This window comes from Xenopus tropicalis, chromosome 8 (genome assembly GCF_000004195.4).
Source record: "Xenopus tropicalis strain Nigerian chromosome 8, UCB_Xtro_10.0, whole genome shotgun sequence".
Lineage (NCBI taxonomy): Eukaryota > Metazoa > Chordata > Amphibia > Anura > Pipidae > Xenopus > Xenopus tropicalis.
This window is the reverse complement of record NC_030684.2, coordinates 26,089,078-26,113,230: the sequence shown is the minus strand read 5'-3', so window position 1 is coordinate 26,113,230 and position 24,153 is coordinate 26,089,078. Positions and strand designations below refer to the sequence as shown.

The 24,153-nt window shown below is 45.3% G+C and overlaps 1 protein-coding gene across 3 annotated transcripts; it reads left to right on the top strand.

Moving 5' to 3' along the window:
• Window positions 1-23,848, top strand: kdm5c (lysine demethylase 5C). Of its 3 annotated transcripts, none has more exons than XM_012968687.3 (28): window positions 1-336; window positions 1,575-1,897; window positions 6,025-6,102; window positions 6,694-6,816; window positions 7,106-7,276; window positions 7,358-7,495; window positions 7,746-7,811; window positions 8,947-9,070; window positions 9,552-9,733; window positions 9,852-10,010; window positions 10,115-10,234; window positions 10,653-10,811; window positions 10,891-11,072; window positions 11,847-12,009; window positions 13,454-13,573; window positions 14,033-14,409; window positions 14,520-14,644; window positions 15,978-16,128; window positions 16,268-16,364; window positions 16,452-16,807; window positions 16,895-17,033; window positions 17,610-17,789; window positions 18,487-18,627; window positions 18,736-19,260; window positions 20,693-20,747; window positions 20,828-21,030; window positions 21,749-21,970; window positions 22,989-23,848. In XM_012968687.3, the coding sequence occupies exons 2-28, from the start codon at window positions 1,745-1,747 to the stop codon at window positions 22,998-23,000; spliced, it is 4,521 nt and encodes a 1,506-aa protein (XP_012824141.1). In that variant the 5' UTR covers window positions 1-336; window positions 1,575-1,744; the 3' UTR covers window positions 23,001-23,848.
• Window positions 23,849-24,153: the final 305 nt, after the last annotated feature.

Below are 24,153 nucleotides of genomic sequence, written 5' to 3'. Positions count from 1 at the left end.
TTCTTCCGCCAAAGGCAGGGACTCTTTAACGTGTTAAGTCGCAGGACTGTCCCCTACCCCGCGCTTTGCTTCACAAACAGCTCTCCCGTCCCCGTCTTGGTTGACTCTCCTTTGCACCGTGCGCCTGTCTGCTCTGAGCTGGGGACACCAGAACACCTGCAAAGGGCGGGGTCACCGGAGGGGGCGCGGAAGGAGGCGAGTAATACGTCCGCAAGATGGCTGCCGCGGAGGCTGACGGGGAGAAGCGATTCTGAAGAAGGAAAACAACAATAACAAGGCGGAAATTGACCCATTCACAACAGCCTGCTCATACCCGGGAACCAGGTGGAGGAGGAGGTGTGTGCAGGCATGTAGAGAGGGCCAAGCAGCCCGGCTCCCTCATCTGTGCCCTACAGTCATAAATCAATTCGTAAACAGCTAGTATAGGGTTAATACTGGGGGGGAGGAGGGGGGCTTTGGAGATAAACAAGAAATAATCAAGCAGTTGCTCTATAGCTACTGAATATATCATAAACATGGCTCTATACAGTGATCCCCTCGGGGGGGGGGTTATATATTGGTATTGACCTATATTGTATTGTTACCTATTCCCCCCCATAGGGCTCCCTTCAGAACAGACATAGGCACTCCTAGGGCTCCCTTCAGAACAGACATAGGCACTCCTAGGGCTCCCTTCAGAACAGGCATAGGCACTCCTAGGGCTCCCTTCAGAACAGGCATAGGCACTCCTAGGGCTCCCTGCAGTCACCAGAACTACAGATCCTGGCATGAGCTGCCAACCAAAGGGGATGCTGGGAGATACAGCTCTACCATAGCTGGAGGGCCAACCTCAAGTTGGCTCTTTCCAATTGATGGTTGCAACCAGAATGGTATGTGGCTGTATGTGATGCCAATATTATTCATAGGGTGGCACTATAAAGAAGATACGAAGGCTGAGATTTTTTTTTTATTGGAAAAAGAGAGGTAAACAAGGGTGGGAAACAACAAGGGACCCAGTCTCAAAATAGCAGTAGCAGAAACCATGCCAACCGAACAGGGTAATTAGTATTTATCCTATGCTAGTAGTGGGCATGCTGTTCCAGTAATAGAAATATCTGCCAGTTGTAACCTGTTCTAACCAGCCTTTTGGTGTATTGTCAATAAAAAGTGATCAGGACACAAGGCTCTGAACTTTTTGTTGTACCTGGATGGCTTGGAGATGAACAAGGGACATTTTTATGATTTCCTGTGATCATCGCCCGGGTACTGTATGCTGCGCCTGCCAAATGGCAAATATTTAATGAGTGTAACTTTCTAGAACAGTCTACTGCCATTATCTGCTGGGCCTTGCAAGGTAGTTATACCCTATCGGAGGAACGGGGGGGGTAAACACTATTTATAAAGCACCAACATGTCGTAGGGTAAAATGAGGCCTGTCTGCTCTGTTAAGAAAGTACCTACTTTTCTATACATCAAGGATGATTTCACAGGCGCTATATATGAAAATTAACCCCAGGTGGAGGTGGACTCTTCCGATATAGGAAGCCTGCTATTTAAAGACCTGATGTCAGCCTTGTTTTCTCTTTGTTATATAGGAAGAAGACTTCCCAGAACTCAGAATCTAGCACAGAGCTGATGAGGGGGTATCAGGCCTAGTGGTTGTTTCTTCCATATGTTGGAGCTGCCTGGACTGCAGGATGAATCTGTGAGACACAACTTCTCTCCCGTTGGAATTAACAGTACGTGATTGTTTGGAAAAGGGAATATGTTGAATATGGAGACCGAAGACTTTGTGCCTCCCGCCGAGTGCCCTGTTTTCGAACCAACCTGGGAAGAGTTTAAGGATCCCTTAGGATATATTGCTAAAATCAGGCCTATTGCTGAAAAATCTGGAATATGCAAAATCCGCCCGCCTGTGGTGAGTATTCTATCTCTCCTCATTTCTTGCCCTATGCATAGAAGCGTTAGCACTGTTAAAAGTTTTTGTTCATACAATTTACAACTGCCCATAATGTATGTGGCCCCATGGGAAAGATATTGGGTAATTATTTTCTACTTTAAAGCCTCCTTCCAGGAATAGTAAAGCAGATTGCAAAGCCACTGCAAACAAGATGGCCCCCGGGAGGGGCATGTGTTCCTTTTAGTTATCTCTGTCTGACCTTTGCTGGTATCCTGGGCCTTTTTCTCTTTACTGGAGTATAATAGTTATTACATTATAGCATGAACAGTATCAATTTCCCCTTGAAGTCAAAACTTAAGTTGTCTCCTTGTGGTTATTTTACTGCAATGGGCAAGTTTTTCATCACCCATCTCTCCTGCTACTGAGAGGACATAATCCACCTGGCCATATCTGTGTAACAGCCATAAAACAGTGCTGATAAGGATGTAGACAGACTGCAGTAGGGACACAAGTAGGGAGCATCTTATCTCTGTCGTTTTGCCTATAGAAGAGCAGGCAGCTCCAGGAGCTTTGTGTATTACTGCCAGTCCCTACCATCCCCCTGCTACTATCCTGTATTAGCTTACAATGTATGACATGGCTGCTGTGTGTGGGCCTTTGTCTGCAGAGCAGCAGGAGGGGAAACCGAGGCAGGCAGAGCTATGAGCTTCATACTGACAAACATAGGGGAAAACAGCCAAATATTCCTACTTTGTGAGTTCTTTAGCAACTTTTATTTTTAAGGATCACTTATACTTACAACTTTGGGGTCTTTCCTGTCTGTACAGGCCTTTGTCTTCAGTCACAGCGCATTTTGTCTACTTAGAAGTGGCACATCTTGGTTGTGTGTAAAATCCGGTTGTATGCTAAGGTCAATAACGCATAGCAATATGTCGCGGTTACAAAATAGATAGTACTGATAATTGTCTCTACATGTGTTTTAACAGAGACTGTTCTCAGTATTGTCTATGGCAGGGTATTTTCTGGCATTTTGTAGCCACAACAAATAGCTGGCTACAAGTAACACCGTGTGTCATAGCCTTAAGGCCGCTCAGACTCCTGTCCCCATGCAAGATGTTTAACATGCTGATTTCGACTTTTCCCATAACGCTGTCCTACTAGAATATCAAGTTATGTCAACCATTATCCCCACGGGTGGCTGCACGTCTGAAAGGCTCAAGAGCCAGCTATAGTTTTAGGAATTTAAGGGTTGGAACTTGTAAATAAACCCATATAGCCTAGTCCAAACAGAAGCCATTTCGGAGCCATGGCTACCAGTCAACCTGACGATGCCCTGCCCTTTGGAATGTGCCACCTTCCCCCTTAAAGTTGGCAGATTAGACTGGGGATGCGGGCAGCCCTCTCTCTGTAGACCATGGGTGCTTTTGTTCATGTCAGTGTACCTTGGTTAATGTCAATGTGCCTGAGCTGTGGTTTAATGGAGTCACGGAATGTTCCATTTTACCCATGTTCAAGTCAGAGTAGAGAGAAAAAATATTATAGTGCTATATTACAGCAGCTGTAATCCCTTTCTCTGACTCCCTTGTAGGCCTTCTGCTTACTTTATAGAAGAATCCTGTAAAGCTGCTCATACACATGGAGATCTCATTTGTCTAGAGTACCATATGGGTGGTCCTTTGGCCCAGCTTGCAGGTGGACGAATTGAGTAGATTGAACACTTGCCTAGTCTAAAGTTGGCTGATTGAGAGTGTCTCTTTGCTTGATTTGGCTATTAAGGTGACCAATAATAGGGTCCTTAAGAAGTCTCATTGGAAAAGCATGCCCAACAGTGTTTCATTGCCGTCCAAATTGACAGAGCCACCGTCCTACACATATAAGTTCCAAACTATTTTCTATACTAGCAGAATGAGCCAGACGTATTTCTTTGTAAAGCTGGCCATACATTGAAAGATCAGCTTATTTGTCAAGGACAACAAACGAGTAGATATTTCCTTGATGTGCCCACTCTGAAATAAGCTCTGTCTGGCTGATCCAGTTGTTTGGCCCTATGGGTAATGATCTGATCACAGTGATAGAGATGCAGGCCATCATGCAGATTTTTTAACCTGCCCAATTGATATCTTGGTGATTTTTGGGCAGATATTGGTCGCGTAAGCCTGTTGGATAGCCCCATACATGAGCAGATAAGGACCCAAATCAACAGCTAAATCTGCCTGTGTATAGCCACTTTAACTTGGATTTCAGTTGGTCCCTGATTGGACAGGTTTGAAAATGTTACCACATCACTAGAAAGGGCATTCCCCAACCTCACTGCCCTCACCATGAAAAACCACCTTCGCTGCTTCAAATGGAAGCTCTGTTCCTCTAATCTAAAGGGGTGACCTCTGGTGCGTTGATTGTTTTTATGGGAAAAAGAACCCCCCCATCTGCCTATAATCCCCTCTAATGTACTTGTACAGAGTAATCATGTCCCCTCGCAAGCGCCTCTTTTCCAGAGAAAACAACCCCAACCCTGACAGTCTAACCTCATAGTATAAATCTTCCATCCCCTTTACCAGTTTAGTTGCAGACTCTGCACTCTCTCCAGCTCATTAATATCCTTCTTAAGGACTGGAGCCCAAAACTGCACTGCACACTCAAGGTGAGGCCTTACCAGGGACCTATAAAGAGGCAAAATTATGTTTTCATTCCTTGAGTCAATGCCCTTTTTTTTTATACAAGACAGCACTGTCTGTTTTGACCCGATTGGTCAAATACTGTATTGGGATTGGCTGGTGTTTGGCCACATTTTATCAGGGCATGTTCAGAGGTAGAATGGAATATCCTGCCAGTTATGGAATGCATTGTGCAGCTGATGGCTTCACTCCCAAATGGTTTGCACAGGGCCCCTATGTGATCCAATTGTTGGTCCTGTTGCTAAACAATCCGCCAAATTTCCCCAGACAGATCATCTATGGAATTCTGCTTGTACTGTACATGCTGTTTCTGCGGTCCTTTTGCATTTGTGGGCCAGCTCTGACCATATGGATGTTTCTTACCTCAGTCCACTATATAAGACATTTTTACCAGCAGCCATGGAGAGACTGTGTAGATCACACTGCCCTATAGAAAATTACGATGTTTGTTGACACGGCAAAAATGCTTTGTCAATTACTCGACTCATCATCGCTCACGTAAGCAGAGCCTGTGCATTTTCCTTCCTATGCTTGACTGAGGGAACAATAAAGACGTGGGGAGGACGTGCGTTAGGGGAGCAGAGCACAGAGATGTCACATTTTTGGTACTTAAACAGTCCTCCTTCTGTTGAGTTTGTGATTTTATAGTCTTTCAGAGCTTTTTAATAGCATTTTTAACAGTCATGCTAAAATCTTTGCATTTGATATATGTCCACAGAACTTTATCTTTTGATAGTGCTATAAGCAGAAGTTGCCATATTGCTTGGCGCATAACCTCTAAAAGGACCATATTATCTGTTATTAAAAGAATGCGGACACATGTAAGCAACCCTTTACAGAGATTATACACCATTCCCATCAGTCCCTGTCCCAGTGAGGCTTGCAATCTAAGGTCACATTGAGACACACTAAACGGGTTTATCAGGAGCCAATGAACCTGCCTGTATGTTTTTGGAGTGTGGGTGGAAAACAGAGTACCCTTTAGAAAGCCAAGCAAGCATGTGGAGAATATAGTGAATGAATTACAGATTGTGCCTTTAGGCCCCCAATGCCACAAGGCAGCAGTGCTAACCCGTTGAGTGTCTATTGTACAGCACCGTTTAATTTAGATGTAGGGAATATTCATCTTCTTTGTATAAGAAAAGAAGGAGAAAGAATTGTTCATTCACACTAGTGCCTTCCTCAGCAGAACTTACAATGTAATTTTCTTTCTGTGGGCAAATGCACCCTTGGGTCTTTATCATCCAGAGCCAGTTACCCTACCACTATGGTTTCTGAACTGTAGGAGAAAACCCACACAAACATAGGGGGTGAAAACAAGCTTTATTGACCCAGGACTTGTCCTGGAAGACATACAATAATGCAAAGCCTGACTTCTATCTGGAGCGCTGTTTAACATCCTCTTTGCATCCTTTTGTCAAGCTTTCCCTATTCTGCACCTAATATTCCATTGTTTTTCTTGTTCTGCAGGACTGGCAGCCACCATTTGCCGTGGAAGTAGACAACTTTCACTTCACTCCACGTATTCAGAGGCTCAATGAACTTGAAGTAAGTGATGCTATGTATCTGGAGTTTGGTATTATGTTTCAGTTTGCTGGCAGGCAGTACCCTATCCATTCAGATAAGCATGCAACCCCAAGCTTAAGCATGACTGGGTGTTATTGTCCAGGGTCATTAAGGGTGTTAAAATATTAGGGCCCTAAGTTATTACTGGGCTGAACTTGGTTACAGGGGTATATAAATAATCCCTGTGGATATGGCATGTGTGCCATAATCTTACTCATTGCTTTTATAGTGGGCAATGTCTCATAACAATTCTCATTGGTGGTCCAGTACTCTTAGGCTTATGGCACACAGGTGCCCCGAGCTACTCCATGAACTTCAGTAGGAACTGGCAAAAGACTTAGTTTGGGCCAGATATTATAAACCTGTGCTAGCTGTGTCTGCTAGTTTCATATGAAGTTAGTTGGAGGTAGCAATGGTGGTTTTGGGCAGTCCCCTGCCAGCAGAGAAAATATCCTGTGCGCTGTGGCCGTAAGCCTGGGGCTTGGCAATCCCAGAATATAACGGCAAAAGTGCATTTGGTGGCATCATACATACTAGTCCGGCAAACCATTTTCTCTCCTCCGCTACTTATAGGCAGAGACTAGAGTCAAGCTAAACTACTTGGACCAAATCGCCAAGTTTTGGGAGATCCAGGGATCCTCTTTAAAAATTCCGAATGTGGAGCGCAGAATCCTGGATCTGTACAGTCTGAACAAGGTGAGAGCTCCTTCTTTGTGTTGCGCCGTTAGCAGCTGCTTGTGCTTGGCAACCTATTTATCTGAGGCAGTATGCATTTGGTTTTCTGTTCTACTCATTTCTGCATGTAAAATATAATATGCTGTCTGGTTGCCAGGATCACTGACCCTTTTAACCAGATATGTATTGCTATTAATTACTTGCTTTTCAGATCTTCTCCTATTCATCTTCCAGTCTGCCCTTCAATGCACTTCCTTGTTGCTAGATTTTAAATAGGCTAGCTTCATGTTTTTTGTCTTGAATTCGCCAGATTGTCCAGGAAGAGGGTGGCTATGAGCCAATATGCAGAGAACGAAGGTGGGCGCGTGTGGCACAACGCATGGGATACCCCTCAGGAAAGAACCTTGGTTCACTGTTACGCTCCCATTACGAGCGCATCATCTATCCCTTTCATATGTACCAGTCGGGCGCAAACATGGTGGTAAGCTGCATTGTTTTGAGAGATTGCGCATGGATAAAGTGCTCCTTAAGGACAGCTAAATGCTATTTGGCCTTGTTCTAGGACTACAGAGAGAGGCCACGCTATGACAATGAAGAGAAAGATAAGGAATACAAGCCACACAGTATCCCTCTGCGCCAGTCCGTCCAACCCTCCAAAATTACCAGCTATGGACGGCGAGCCAAGCGCCTAACTCAGGAGGTGAGCATAATCCTCTTCCTGCTTCTTTCCTACCGGTCCTCAGAGTTTAGCACCATATTAACATTATGCCTCAGCAACTGTTTGTTTTTGCTCTACCTCAGCATTTCATAGTGCCCTTCTGGTTTTGGCTTGTGCCAGCTTTATGCCAGTAAGGGGCTACTGAGAGACTGCCAGGGACTCTGCGGTGACTTCCTGGCTTGCAGGCGATGCTGGGTCTCAACATCTTTTCTATTCTTGTCATTTCATGCAGGATCCTGAGAACTCAGATCCTGCCGCCCAGAGCTCCTCTCAGCCCACTGAAACATCTCCATCCTGGGTATACCATCCTCTGTGTTTGTGTCTTACTGCATTCTGCCTGCACTGGCTCTCCTTCTGGTTTCTGGAGTATATTGTTAAAGGGGTGACTGAGATCAGTACCCCCTTGAGATCAGTTTTATGTGACCTTAATACTGCATGTTTTGTTTTATATATAAATAGATATATTGTCATATATTCTACCACTATGTAATTAAGTACTGAAGTGTATCTTTCTGCCTGCCACTTCTTTCTTCCCTCTGTGTCCCTGCCCGCAGTGCTTACTACTAGTTTGCTCCAGTGGCTGCTTCAATGAGCAGTGGTTTATTTGTTAGGTGTTCGCCCCAGTGCTACTTACTGATCTTTTGTTCTTTCCATTCATTTATTTACGGCATTCTTCAAGGATAAGCTGCTTCCAGCACATGCTTTTGCTTAGACCGAAGTGTTTCTTAAAGATAATTATAGTTTTATGTTGTGCATTAGAAGTTTTGGCTTTACTATTAAACTATACACCTTTTAATGTTGACCTCAAATAGGAATTTTACCATAGTGGTCCTTACTTAAGGAAGACCCTTCGGGAGAAGACTGCACCATTGTGCTAAGGTGCTCTTTGCCTAATAGGTTTTTCAAACCAGCCCAATAGATATCTGGCAGGCCATTTGGAGGCCCACATTGACAGGCCAAACTTGGCATCTTATATTTACCCATTTATTGCCAGCTTAAGGATTGTTCGGCTGTAGTTCATCCACCTTAATAAATGCTTCTTTCCCCCACCCTGGGTTATTTCACCTTAGGCGTGTCACTTGAGATTATTCTATCTCAGGGCCCCAGGGCCAAACGATCGAATTCGCCTGGATTCTCCCGATATCACCCACCTGTAGGTGAGGGATATAGGGAGAAGATCCGCTTGCTTGGCGACATCGCCAAGCAAGCGGATCTGAAGGTGTATGGGCACCTTTAGACTGCTTTGGTTGGTGTGCCCAAGTAAACAGCAACCGGCTGTGGAAAAGAGGTATGTGTAAGCAGCTGCAGACTTCTAATGCAGATACTTTACTCTTATATGAAGGACTCCTTTCCTCCTACTCTTAAAATAATTGTTTCATGTTTATCCTGCACCTGTCTCTCTTCCTCAATATGTCCACTCTTTATTCTTAAAGCCGGAGCCAACTGTTGAGGATATAGAGAAGAATCCAGAGCTGAAAAAGCTCCAGATATATGGTGCAGGCCCCAAGATGATGGGATTAGGACTTATGGCCAAAAATAAGAACTTGCGCAAGAAAGGTGAGTGACAGTGTAACTTGTATGGACCTGCAGAGGATTCCCAGTCCCACAGTAATTGCTGGACCTTCTGGGGGTACCCAATCCCACAGTGATTGGTGGGGATCAGGGCAGACTTCACTACAGGCCCAGACTGGGATTCCAAATAGACCCTTGCATTTCACGTACACAGAGACCCAAACAGCCCGCCCAAAATCCCAATAAATGGTGAGTGTCTATGGCATCTTACAGCAATCCCTTTGGCACTTACCAGAATCCATAGATTGCCAGGCCAGACCTGCTTCAGGATGATGCTTTCTAAGAAGAGCCAAAAGGTGCAGGAAAGAATAACTTGTATGTCAGAGCCTTAAGTTTGTGGATGGGTTAACTTTAAAGGGCAGGAGTTAGAAATAGAAAGGAATCATTGGATCTTGGGATAATGATGATGATCAGTCCTCTTTTGGTAAGTAGTTTGCTAAATACAGTCCCTGTTTACTGTCTCCAGACAGCGATATCCCAGAATGCCCTCCGACACTGGTGATTAAGGAAGAGGTTCCGGTGGAAGGGCGTGGAGAGCCAGGGGAAGTTCAGGTGCATGTGAAACAGGAGCGCTCCCTCAGCCCAGAGCCATGCACAAAGATGACCATGAGGCTACGCAGGAACACCATCACCAACAGCAATCAATTTGTAAGACACTGCATTGTCCCTGCTCTTTCCATTCCCTGGCCACTCTGTTATTTAGTGTGCAGCATCCTCCCTCATAGTTCACTTGCACTGCTGTAAACACCGTGCCTTTGTATTTAAGGTGGACTCCTACATTTGCCGCATTTGCTCCCGCGGCGATGATGACGACCGCTTGTTGCTGTGTGATGGATGTGACGACAACTACCACACCTTCTGCTTACTTCCACCTCTCCCTGAACCACCGAAGGGTATCTGGCATTGCCCTAAATGTGTCATGGCAGTAAGTGGAAAATATTGCTCCCTATTTTTATAGCGGTAATTGGAGTTGAAAGCTTTGAAGCAACATGCTGTTTGGGCTAATTGTGCTGATAATGTTTCCATTAGGAATGCAAGCGGCCCCCTGAAGCATTCGGGTTTGAGCAGGCCACGCGAGAGTTTACACTACAAAGCTTTGGCGAGATGGCTGATGCATTTAAAGCTGATTACTTCAACATGCCTGTACATGTGAGTATGGCACTTGCTAGGGCTAACAACATTTCAGAGGGTGTACATGGATTAACAACTGTACTAATGCTAAACCAGTCTTTGCAGCTCTGATGTTAGCACTCGGTGCTGCACCAGAGCTTCTCTGAGTACTGACACCCATAGAAAATGAATGTGCTTAGAGCAGTCAAACACATCCTGACAAAATGACACCTCTCTCTTGTCTCTGATAAATGTGTCAATTCATTAACACTTTCCTGACAGTCAGGAAGATGTTTTTAAGTAGAATACAATCAAACTGTTGGGAGTCATCCTGCTTTCCCAGTGTAACCCTTAATAAATCAGCCCATTATTTCTCTAAAGCTAAAACTGTAGTATGACATTGTAACTTAATAGACTAGTTGCCCATCTGTATAACAGTCTGATGCACTTACTATAGATGGTCCCCACGGAGCTAGTGGAGAAGGAGTTCTGGCGCCTGGTTAACAGCATAGAGGAGGATGTCACAGTACAATATGGAGCAGACATTCACTCCAAGGAGTTTGGCAGTGGCTTCCCCATGTTGGATGGAAAAACAGAACTCTCCCCTGAGGAAAAGGTTGGTTCTGCTGTACTTACCCTTGCTTACTGCTGAATTTACTCTGTATGTCTGTAATGCTTGTCTGTCCCACCCACAGGCGTATGCCACCAGCGGCTGGAATTTGAATGTGATGCCAGTACTGGAGCAGTCTGTGCTATGTCACATAAACGCTGACATCTCTGGCATGAAGGTGCCCTGGCTTTATGTGGGAATGGTCTTCTCTGCCTTCTGCTGGCACATTGAGGATCACTGGAGTTACTCCATCAACTATCTTCATTGGTCAGTATCACTCAGGCTCCACAATAAAGATGAGATTATTTTTCCTCTTATAAGTGCTCAAGCAGTTCATTTTTAATATAGTATAACTGTGTATTTTGTCATATGTCTTGGAGGACACTGGTACACCGAGGTGAAGCTGTTTATTGCAGGCGGTAGGACACCTTATGAGAAGAGAGTAAACCTTCTCCCTCACTGGCTTTGTCCCCCCAAGTGCAAGCCATGCTGTCTGTGCTAATGGATAGATGACACACTTACTTTTCTTAACTGTGCAAACGCAGCAAAACAAAGCTGCCACAGGAAACACAAAGCAGAATTGAATTCTATAACGTTTTGTTCCTCTGGGGATACAATTTCCCCTTACGTGCCCCAAAATTTTTTTTTTTTTTTTACCAGCACCTGCAGCATTGCTCTGCATTTAAATATAGTAGGTAAAGTTAGTCTTCTTTCTCGGGTGAATGATTCTCTAAATTGTCTTGCAGGTGCTATGTGCCAGACAAAGCACATTGAGTTGTGTAGTAACATTCCCCCATATGTAATGAAAGGCACTAAGTTTGCCCAGGAGCAGTATCCATAGCAACCAATAAGATGTGTGCTTTTAAACAGATGCGGTAAATGCTGCCTGCTGATGTTATGGGTTAGTGCTCCTGGGCAGACTTTGTGCCTTTTATAACATAACCCTCATAGATGTTTCCCTGCTGTCCCACACTAGCCATTGGTTGCATGAAACAATCCTCCAATATCTTTTTTTTTTTTTTTTTTTTTTTATTTCTGCAGGGGGGAACCAAAGACCTGGTATGGGGTGCCTTCCTCAGCAGCTGAACAGCTTGAAGATGTGATGAAGAAGTTGACTCCGGAGCTTTTTGAAAGCCAGCCTGACCTCCTGCATCAGCTGGTCACTCTCATGAACCCCAACACACTCATGGCACATGGCGTGCCGGTCAGTGTCCTTTTGTACCTTTAATAACATAGATACAATCACCTTCTCTAGCTTCTTGCCTTTACCTCTTGGCTGTTTGCAGTACTGTTAATGCATCTAACACCAGCAAATGTGAGGCAGCTACAGAGTGTTGAAATGGGGCTGGGGGGGAAACAGACAAAAGACAGGATGGGAACAATGCAAAGAGCAACTAAACATACACAGAGGGGCACTAGGATGAAGGGATAGTGGTGAAAAATGCACTGATGCATGGGTTAAATTGGGAGGGGAGAGGTAGGAAAGGTAGCAGAGTAGAGATAGCAAGAGAGGTGGAAGAACCCTATGTAACATGGTACAGGTATAGGACCCGTTATCCAGAATGCTCGGGACCAAGGGTATTCCGGATAAGGGGTCTTTCCGTAATTTGGATCTCCATACCTTAAGTCTACCAAAGAATCAATAAAACTGCAATTAAATCCAATAGGATTGTTTTGCATCCAATAAGGATTATTTGTATCTTAGTTGGGATCAATTACAAGGTACTGTTTTATTACTACAGAGAAAAGGGAAATCAGTTTTAAAATTCTGAATTATTTGATTAAAATGGAGTCTATGGGAGACGGGCATTCCGTAATTCGGAGCTTTCTGGATAACGGGTTTCCGGATAAGGGATCCCATACCTGTAATAGGTTTATATTATGCGGTTCATTTGTAAATTAAAGGACAAGGAAAGTCTTTGGAACATATAGACTTATAATAAGCCTTAAAGGAGAAATAAACCCCCCACAGGTGCAAAAGCCCCCCTTAAAGGAAATGTAACACTATGCGATGATCGATTGATCGAGCCTAGCCTGACTCCTTCCTATACAGAAAGAAGGCTAGACTCGATCAATCGATCGTTGCATAGTGGGTTCTGCTCCTTCCTTTGCCGTATCGCCGTAGTTCAATTGACAGGAAACCAAGTTTTAGCAGGTATTTTCTATTAAAGCATTTAAAATACTAAGTGGTTTGCAGGATAGGGCAGTTATTGGTGCAGGGTAGAATAGCTTTTTTACTAAAAAAAAATGTTAGTGTTACTTTTCCTTTAACTGCCCTGCATCCACCCCTCCTCTCCCTTCTCGCATAGCCTGTAACTTTGAAAAGTGGCGCTATAGAAAAACCCAAGCTAAAAAGGCAGAGCAGCGCCTAGGTACACTGACTTCTCTTTGCAGATAACTCGTAATTCGGTGGGGTCTGAGAAAGATTGAATACTGTAAGAAGTGAATGTATGTCAGGGAGGTTCTTTTATAGAATATAACTTAGTGATTAGGTTCAGCACAATATAATGTATTAGTGGCAATTAAACAGGTCAGAAAGGCTTTCCTTGTCCTTTTAAGGACTGTATAGGTCATGATTACCAGTAACTTGTTCTGTTCTCCCCTGCAGTCTCTCTTAATTCATTCTTCTTGACTCCATATCTTTGAAGGTTGTGCGCACCAATCAATGTGCAGGGGAGTTTGTCATCACATTCCCAAGAGCCTATCATAGCGGCTTCAATCAAGGCTACAACTTTGCAGAGGCAGTCAACTTCTGCACTGCTGACTGGGTAAGAGACTGTAAATCCTGACATTGTGCTCCAAAGTGTCTCGTGTTGTGTGTCTTATGGTAGAGCATAGCATCACCACTCTATAAAGTGTGTCTGTTTACTTTTTTAGGCACCATGACCTATATTTGTGGCTAAAAATAGGCTGTGTGCCAACAATGTGCATTCTATTTTCTAGACAGCTGCCCCTAAGATCCCCATGGGTTTATTTATAAACTGATAATGGGATCTGGAGTCATTGGGCCAGTATATGAAACTACATAGGTACCACATTTATGAATGAGGGAAACCTGCAACCAGGGAACCATTCTGATTGCTTCACCACTTACATGGCCACATAGAGCACTCCCACTCCTTGGTGGCCACAGAGCAAACCTAATAATCGGTCATAAAGCTAATATAAATGCATTTGGCGCATCATCTGCATTCATAGGCAACTGATTGCTTCTCTCTCACTCTCAGCTCCCGGCCGGCAGGAAGTGCATTGAGCATTACAGGAGGTTGCGTAGATACTGTGTCTTCTCTCATGAAGAGCTGATCTGCAAGATGGCGGCTTGCCCCGAGAGGTTGGACATGAGCCTGGCAGCTGCTGTACACAAAGAAATGTTCCTGTTGGTGCAGGAAGAAAGGCGGCTGCGCAAAACACTGTTGGAACAGGGCGTTACTGAGGCAGAAAGGGAAGCTTTTGAGCTACTTCCTGATGATGAACGACAGTGCCAGAAGTGCAAGACCACTTGCTTCCTCTCCGCTTTGGCATGTTATGACTGCCCTCAGGGCTTGGTGTGCTTGTACCATATTGAGGACTTGTGCCAGTGCCCACCATCTCGTCAGTATCTCAGGTAAGGCTCCTTCATAACCCTCGCTGCTTAGATGCCTTCCCTGGTGTTAATGTTTAGCGATCGTGTGGGGCAGCAAGCCTTACTTTGCACATTGTTCTTTTGCCCCTCAGGTATCGCTACACCCTGGATGAGCTTCCGGCCATGTTACATAAGCTCAAAGGTCGGGCAGAGTCCTTTGACACCTGGTCTAATAAAGTGCGCCTGGCTATAGAATTAGATGGGAAAACTAAGAAAGGTATGTGGCAACTAGTGTATTCTTTATAAAACGTGTATTTTTAAAACTGCATAAACAGCCAACGTTATGTTTCGGTCCACATGGGGACCTTTCTCAAGGCAACTATGCTTATACCACACTCCCTTAAATATCCAAAATCATGATCAAATAATTACAGTTTTGGAACCCCTTACTGGGCAGCTGAGGTATGGTATGTAGCGGCTTTGTCACCTTAGCTCTGCGTGGGCCACAACAGCCAAAACAGCACCCTTTTCAATCTTTGTGAACCCTGTGGAATTAAAGGAGTTGTTTACCTTTGAATCAACTTTTATTATGATGTAGAGAGTTGGTCTCCATCTTTTATTTGTGTTTCTTTAAATATTTCACTTTTTGCTCAGCAATTCTCCAGTTTATCTGGTTGCAACTCTTTTAAATAACCTTGGCAACCAGGGAGTGGTTCGATTGAGAGACTGGTATATGAATAGGAGCAGACCTAAACAGAATGATAAGTAATAAAAAGGAACGATAACAATAAAATTGTAGCCTCGCAGAGCAATAGTTTTTCTCACGTCACCTTGGGGGATACAGGAACAATGGGTATAGCTTGTACAACCAGGAGGCAGGACACTAGAACATAAACTCCTCCCTCTCAGCTATACCCTCTAGCTTGGCTGCACTTGAGCCAGTTTTTCTAGCGTCCTCAGGGGGTTAGGACTATCTTCCCTTTGGAGTCTACATATGAGCTCTAGGACACCTGGGGATGTTCCTGTACTCCCTAAACTGCACAGACTGTCTTTCAGGTTTCAGACTGCCTTTCAGGTTCCTGGAGCACTGACAACCTAGCACTAATTGGAGCGTGTGGCTAGCTGAGAGTAAGGTGCACAGGTTCCCCATCAGGGGGTAAGTCCCCTGTGCTGTGTCATAGTTTATGTATATAGTTACGTTTTCACTTCCTCTTGTCTTGGCTATTCAAAACTGGCTCAAGTGCAGCCGAGCTAGAGGGTATAGCTGAGTGGGAGGAGTTTTTGTTCTAGTGTCCCATTGTTCCTGCCCCCCCCCCCCCCAAGAGACTGGAGAGAAAAGGCTTTAACGGTGAGTATCACAAAATCTCCTTTTTGCCTGCTGCCATTTGAAAGTTGGAAAGAGTCAGAAGAAGAAAGCAAATAAAAAAAAAAAAAAAAATGAAGACGAATAAAAAAATTTGCTAAAAAAGCCAATTCTATAAAATGCTAAGTTAACTTAAAGGCAAACCACCCCTTTAATGAGAACTTCTCCTTGTCTCTCCTTAACCAGAGTTAATTTAGACTTTTGTGTTATTAGCCCTGCAACATTGATGTTTAATTGTTTGTTTTAGAACTGGTGGAGCTGAAGACTCTGGAAGCGGAGGCTTTTGAGAAGAAATTTGTAGAGAATGAGCATCTGCAGCTACTGAGGGGCTCCATCCAAGAAGTTGAAAGCTGCATTGCCGAAGCAAAGAAAGTGCTGGTCTTCTCCCAAGCCAATAGGTATGTAATTGTATTGTCTGGGTGGGTCACTGTCTATATAGCAGGCTGCTGTGCCAGCTGATGGGCATAGTGTGTAAGGAGGTGTTCCCATCCTTACAGCCCCAGTACCCCATCTTAACCTCTTCATTCTCGCATATAGGAGTCATTCTACAGTGATCTCTCTGGAGGGTTTGATCAAACTTGTTAAGCGTATTCAGTCAGTCCCTTGTGTGGTCCCACAGCTTTCTCAGCTTCAGGTAACTGAACTGCTGTCTCTTATCTCTCAAGCTGCACTATTCTAAATATCTTGCTGTTTCTTATGGTGTCTTTTCTGTCCTTTTCAGTGTCTGCAGGAAGAGGCGGAGACCTTGCAGGAAGAGGCACAGAAATCCTTGCTGACTCTCTCGAATAGCACCTCTCAGCTGCGGGAGGTACTGGAGCGCTGCCAGGCTCTGACGGTGGAAGTGCCCGCGGTCAGGCAAATAGAGAGACATTTGCGGCAGGGTGAGTGGTTGGAGCGAGTACGCACAGCGTTGAGTTCGGGACGGTCGGGCACACTTCAGGAGATGCGCTCGCTCTTAAAGGAGGCAGAAGAAGTGGCTGAGAGCCCAGCAGTAGAAAAGGCACGGAGTGAACTGCAGGAGCTTATCTCTATTGCTCTGCGCTGGGAGGAGAAGGCCCAGATGTGTTTGGAGGCAAGGTACAAACTGTTCATTTATGCTTTTCTCCCCTGCCCTCTGCCATTCCTTTTTCTGTTGCTTAGTTCTTCTTTACTTGCCTCCTGCAGGAAAAAGCATCCCCCTGCCATGTTAGAGGCCATCATAAAGGAAGCTGAGCATATTCCAGTGCAGTTACCCAACACCCTGAGCCTGAAGGAGGCTCTCTGCAAGGCCAGGGCTTGGAGTGCTGATGTGGAGGAGATACAGGTAAGGGACACCTTGTTACAGGTGACATGAGTAACGAATAGGGGATGTTCATTGCCTTGTGATCTTTTTGGTGCTGCATAGGTATAGATGCAGTTGGCCCTTTTTTTAGCAGATTGTAACGTTAGAAATGTTTGTCAACACAGAAGGTGCAACTGTCAAAAAATGACAGGTGGGACTAAAGCATTTTTTTTATTCCTGTGGGGATTCACTTTGTAGTTTGTGAGGGTGCAGTGAGTGCTTTGCATGTGGCTAGGTTGGCCTGTAGGTTACAGAGGTATCAATGGTGCCACCTTGTCAAGCAATATTCGTAAAATCACTGGAGCCCCAACCAAATGTCCTGTCCAGGGGGATTTTAATAGTCAACCGTGCTGCACCGGCAGGATAGGGATCGGTGTTATAATTCTATTTCATCTTTATTTTGGTTCGGGAGATGTGCTGACTGCACAGAATGAGGGGTGTTTTATGTTAAGCTATACAAAGTAGGCTGTAGTTTCCTCCTTCTGGAACCACTGGTGCATGTATAATGTGCGGCGTGTGTACTCACTTGAATGCTTCTCTGCCCACGGCTTCCTGCAGAGCGGCGATCACTACCCATGCCTGGACGATTTGGAGGGTTTGGTTGCCGTGGGCCGGGATCTCCCGGTGAAAATGGAAGAACTTCATCAGCTAGAGGTGCAAGTGGCGGCTGCGCATTCCTGGAGGGAGAAAGCATCGAAAACGTTCCTCAAGAAGAATTCCTGCTACACCCTCCTTGAGGTAGAGGCCATTTTGTTTTTGCCATTTCAACTACTCGGTTATGGCTGATAGATTTATAGTAGAATCATGTAAGTTCTCTTGCACGTCTGTCCAGGGTCCTAGTAAAAGACTGATTTAGCTTCTCTAGGCTATCCGTCTGTATCCCTTTTAAAGGGGTGGTTCCCCTTTAAGTTAGTATGTTACAGAATCGCCAATTTGGAGCAACCTTTAAATAGTTCTTCATTGTTTGTTAGAGTTTTTTTTTTTATTATTTGCCTTCTTTTGACTCTTTCCAAGTTTCAGATGGGTTGTCACCGACCCCAACAGCCTCTACAATCTTGTTGTTAATGTTAATTCTACTCCAGTCCTATCCTATGAGAGACTATATGTAGTCTTGTTTAAACCACTCCCAGGTTTATATGGTAATTGAAACCCTAGCAACCAGATAACTGCTGAAATTCCAAATTGGAGAATTGCTAAACAAAAGTGAAAAACACAAACCACACACAAGCACAAATAGTGAAAAAAAGACTAAAATTGCAGATTGTCTAGGAATATTACTCTCTATATCATGCTAAAAGTTAACTCCAAGGAGAACAACCCCTTTAATATGTTACTATTTATCATTAGGTGCTGAATTTAGTTAGGTAGCCACAGAGATCCATCACCTATAATGGCACTGTGTTATGGGGATCATCACATTGGTTCTGTTCTGTAGGTGCTGTGCCCAAGTGCAGATGTTTGCTCAGACACTGGAAAGCGGTCTCGGTGGAAGAAAGAGAAGGAGCAGGGCTTGTACAGGTCAGACATTGAGAGCCTTGGGCTGTCTGCACAGGACCTGCGGGACCCTGGTTGTATAGTGAGTACTTTATTTGTGATTTACCATTATGGCCACTGTGACTTGATAATTTACACACAGACATCCCTAAAGGTGCACATTAACTCAGCCATCTTTGTTTCCTTCCAGGTGCTGGCATTTAAGGAAGGAGAGCAAAAAGAGAAGGCTGGAATCCTTAGGTTACGCGCCATGAATTCTTCCCTGGAAAGAGGCTGTGTATGTGTTTGTGGGGAGCCGCCAGACGAGCTCATGCTCAGATGTGAGCTGTGTCAAGACTTATTCCATGGGCTGTGTGTGCCCAGCCCCCGGCTCTCAAATCACCGTGGTGCACACACTATGCCATCTCTTATTTGGTGGGAATGGGACAGCCGTTTCTTGTGCTCACTGTGTGTGCGCTCGCGGAGGCCTCGGCTGCAGACCATTCTCTCTCTGTTGGTCGCCCTCCAGAAACTGCCAGTGCGACTGCCAGAGGGCGAGGCTTTACAGTGTTTAACAGAGCGAGCCATGAGCTGGCAGGATCGCGCTCGCAGGGTGCTAGCCACGCCGGAAATTTCTTCTGCCGCAACAGCACTTGCAGAGCGCAGGCAAAAAATGCAGCAGCATTGTAAAGATCCCCAGGCACTGAGAGAGACAACCCGGAATGAACAGAACCCAGTAAGTCGTGGGGGGTTTTGCTGGGTAGGGAAGCAAATAACACACTGGGATTTATCAATAGACATCACCTGATAGCCACAATGTTGCTAGAGTTGGTGTATAGTTAGTTAGGTGAGTAATACAGACAGGTGCTCCCTATGTGCTACATGGTTTGCCAGAAAGATATCTATTGAGGCACTATTGTGAGGCACTATTGATGGTGATCGTTTCTCAGTGGCTACCACACCGTACGGTTGACCGGTTGGTGTTTACACCAGTGTGTGGCAATTGTTGATCTGCAAGTGCAGTTTGGGTGCATCTACCAGTCAATGTTGATTAGAGGCTTGGCCATAATCCTCCCAAACTGACTCAAACTAAAATGACTGGTCGGACCCAAGAACCTGGTGGCCATACACTGGTTAACCCTCGGTCATGCCAAACAGGTTATTATATGGCTGGCTAGATACAAGGATGCTAGCATCCTCTGCATACCTCTGCCAGTGCTCCATGACCCAGCATAGTTCAGTGCCCCCTCCCTAAATTTAGCTAACTTTCCCAAGTGGTCAAGTCAAAAATCTGTTCAATCAAATCTGAGCAGAACATGTATGGCTATCCTAAGCCTGGGAGACCAACAAATTAGAGGTAGGGAGGGTGTCATTATAGAGGCCCTGTTTGCTCATTGTACCTACTTGAACATGGTCCTGCGGTTTGGGATCCTTACACTAACACTGCTGGTTGTGTGGGTGACATGAACAATCACAGATCATGCCCACGTCCAGCTATGTGGATCATAAGAGTATTTTGGGCGAGAAATGCCTGCTTTTGTGTTTTCAGGCTGATTTATGCTTCCACTCCATGTAGCTGGATGTGGGCAGAATCTGTGATTGTTAATGCAGCTAAAAGGAGCTGCCTATTGGAGCTGATGCATGTCACATGACCGGGGCCTAATATTATCTTTTCCCTCTGTTAGGGTAAGAACCCACGGAGCGAGTAACTGACCCAAAAAGGCTTACCACCGGCAACAATAGAAGTCGCTGGTGGAAAGCCTTTCCCATCACTTATATTTCCAAAGTTGCCTGCTGGGGGGTTCTTACCCTTGGGCTCAGTAAAGATAGCTAGATTTCCAATGCACAGATTGGAAATATATTGGACTTCTGCCAAAACAAAACATGGGGTTGGTTTTTTTTTTTTTTGGTTTTTTTACAGAGCGCATATCTAGTTAAACTGACTTTAAAAGAAAAACATTTATAGCATAAGTTCTATTTATTCTGCTTATGTTGATTAAAGTTGTTGGGTTCACTCCCTGAAGCGGCTGTGCTGGCAGATACATTAGATAGCTTCAAGGAATGGCCGGGAGTTTTTATAGCAAGTGTTTATTTCCATCTTTTGTCCCCTCCTCTCTGCTCGGCACTGTGGTTGCTCTAATCTAAACCGTTGATCTTATTTTTGTCAGGTCCCACAAGAGAATGGTGACTGTCACACTGAGAATGGCACTTGCGCGATGCCAGGTAAGTGTATACACCTTTGCCATGTGTATATCCGTGTTGGCTTCCTGTGTGTTGCTCATATTCTTGTGCCCACCCCTCAGATCTAGATGCCATGGCTGCCCTGCTCCCTCGTTTAGAAAAGACAGCGATTCTGGAGTTGTCGCTAGGCTCTCGAGCGCTACTGGAAGACTTGATGTTGGAGGGGGACCTTCTAGAGGTGTCGCTGGAAGAAGAAGCGAGCATTTGGCGATTGTTACTGGCATCTCAGGTGCCCTGTATAGAGAGACTGCGCACTTTGATAGAGGTAGGCCTTCTCCCGAAAATATCTGCCAGCTTCACTTGCACTTGGGGAAAAACAAGGGAACAACTTGAGGAATGGTACTTCCTGGCTTCCTGTACTGAAGCTATAGTGAAACACAGCTAGACAACATTATGTCCTCAGGGCTTACTGCTTCTCTACTCACTAGCATGTTATAAAAAATATAAATTTAATTTCTGATTCACTAATGCTGTGCCCAAGGCTAAAAGCAGTGAAATAAAAGTGTCATGGATACAAACAGAGGGCAGATATCTACTTCTTTGGAAGGGCGAGTGCATTCACATAAAGGGACCCCCACAAAGAATTCAAAACAGGATTATCCTGGACAAAGCAACTAATCTCCTCCCTGGAGGTGTATTTGTGTTTGGCCGGGGCAGTGTAAAATCTCCCCCTCCTCTGCCTGGGAGGGAAGCCTGAGATTAAAGGGGGGAACTCCAAGCCTGTTAAAGCAGCACACACCTGTAGGGGTATTTGGTTTCTCCGTACAGATGGGCACTCTGAATAGCGGAGAGGGTCTGTAATATAGTCCCACTGTTTGTTTCATGCTGAAGCAGAGCCATCATTGGCCTGGGGCTGTGTTTTGCAAATCAAGCTTGATAAATACTCAGCCAATGGCAAGGCAGAGATATGGATCTATTACCCATCATATTATATAGAAAGGGGAAGGTAAATATCTGCTGTCTTTATTCCATCCCTCTGACAGATTGAAAGGTGTGAGCGTAGGCTGGCTCGGCAAAAAGGCAAAGACCCAGAGAAGAGGAAGAAGAGGAGGAGCGAGCGGGGTGATGGCTACTCTCCCCCCATTCTCCCAAAGGAGGAGCTGGGTCCAAAGAGGTGCCGCAGTGACATCCGAGCGCAGGAGACCCTCTCTGATAAGGAGAGCCCCAGGAAAGGAGGGAGTGAATGCAGCCAGAATGGAGGAGAGGTGAGAACTTTAAAATCTGAGCATAATACACAGCATGACACCCCAGCATTATTAAATATCACCCTAGGTTGCCTTTAAAATGATGCAGCCAGTGGCAATCAATTGCCATATTGTTGCACCAATCATCCATGTGGTGTTTCACTCATTGCCACTTAGGGACATTGGTGCCATTTACTTGGATTATCATAACGGATATACTGGGAATTCCATAGCTGTTTAACCCGTTTAGGCCATGGCTCTCCAGCTGTTGCTGAACTGCAGTTTCTAGCATTTTAATGGTTGCATGGGAATGCTGGGAGTTCAGTGCTAGCTTATCCAGCTTGCAGTGCGAGGGTCACATTACACTATAGCAGGGGTCCCCAACCTTTCATTCCCTGTGTGGACTGGCAGCCTACAGAAGGCTCTATTTGGCATTACACTTGGTTTTTATGCAACCAAAGCATGCCTCCTTATCAGAAATTCAAAAATGAGCACCTGCTTTGAGGCCAATAGGAGCAACATCCAATGGGTTGGTGAGCAACATGTTGGTTGGGGAACAGTGCACTATAGTTTTGCTGCTGAATTGTGCTTAGTGTAGAGGAATTTTGTGTCCAGTTGGCCATATGCAATAAATGTTGCCAAGTCTTGCTCCTTAGTGGCCCATGTGTGGGGCCCTTGAGAGTGATATTTGGCTGAACACTATGCAGCAACCTATCAGGGTAGTTTGAAAGTCCCATTGATTGAGGCAAAATGTAATTGTTAAATGGCTGTTCCATTTAAAACCCCTGCCCTTGTACAGTGCTACATTATATGTTGGCAATTTATACAGTAACAAGCAATGACATGATCCTTGGACTTTTGGAGCTTTAAAAGGAGAGAGGGAAGGCATTGGTGCCTGTGACTTGCCATGGTCTGTTCTGTGGGTGGGGGTGTACAATAGGACACCGGGCACTTCCTGTTTATGCCATTGTGAATGGATTTGTTTTGGTTAATCTGTAGTGCCCTACGTGCTCATCTACTTGTATCTGTTCCCACACAGAAGCGCTTGTGACATTCGGCCAGGGGACCTGACCCAATGACGCCGGGACAGTAACACTCCTCTCCGGACGGACACTCAGTTTTACCTCGCTGAAGAATAGTGAGAGGCGGATGTATGGGAGGCCAAAAACAAACACAGGTGCCCCCTCCCTTCTACACTGCATTCTCTGTTCTGTTTCTGCTCCCTCCTGTCTGGAAGCTGGGGGGTGTATTCCTCACTCTGGGGGGGGGTGCATTGTATTAACTGGTGCTGCCTGACTGTGACACAAAGCAGAACCACTTGCTGCTTTTGTAAGGACTGAAGGATTCTGGGTAAGCGAAGGGAAAGACTTGGCTTCTCTTCTGAGTTAATCATCAAGCAAATAATTCCCAGCGAATTAAGACCCTGCACCACGGCCAAGTTGCCTGTAATGGGGGGAGCTCTGCAGTCTCTCTCTGGGTTCAGAAAGGCATGAGGAGCGGACATTTTGGCTACCCCCCCCCCCAGACACAGGACTGGAGAAGTACACTTTATTTTCTAGGTGTCCAGTACCAGCATTCGGGCATTCCCGGTGCCACGGAGAGGGATGAGGTTATGGGGGTAGCAGTGGTTATGGTGGGACATGTTCAGTTTATTTATTCCCTTCTCCTTATTGGACTCTCACTAACTGCCCGACCCTTCCCTCTGTCTCCCCTTATTCAGGTTCTCTGCACCCCACCCTAGTCACATGTTCACTTTGTCCGGAACACTTTGTTTAAAAAAAAAAGAAATGTTTCTTAAGGAAAAAAAAAAAGAAAATGTACAAAAAATTCCATTTAACTCCGCGCTGGAGGGTTCTCTTTTCTGACAGGTAGAAATAAACTTAGAGGTTTTTGAAAGCGCCTCTTCTCTTGTCTTTCATTGTGACGTGGCACTGAGGTGTCAGTCTGTCCGTCCCTTTAGCTGCAAGCAGAGTCGGCCCAGTTAGCTGCAGAATACGCGCAAAGCAGGTGGGTTTGGGCAGAAAGTCCCCATTTTCCTGACCATCCGCGGGTAAGCCGCCTGGGTACCCAGTAATCCTTCCCACCCTAACCCTTCTGGTGCGATCGGTGCCATCACCGGGTCAGGTATCGGGTGTAGGTAGGAGGACATATTGTGTGGCGGGTTGGGCAGGGGGTTAATATATGTGCAGTTAAGCCACCCCCGT

What these genes read in the sequence shown, in the direction of transcription:
- kdm5c (XM_012968687.3), top strand. Translation starts at nt 1,745, where the DNA reads ATGTTGAATATGGAGACCGAAGACTTTGTGCCTCCCGCCGAGTGCCCT. An exon ending in TCATGGCACATGGCGTGCCG is followed by an intron (nt 12,010 to 13,453) that starts GTCAGTGTCCTT and finishes ATATCTTTGAAG; the next exon opens with GTTGTGCGCACCAATCAATG. An exon ending in CACAGCTTTCTCAGCTTCAG is followed by an intron (nt 16,365 to 16,451) that starts GTAACTGAACTG and finishes TGTCCTTTTCAG; the next exon opens with TGTCTGCAGGAAGAGGCGGA.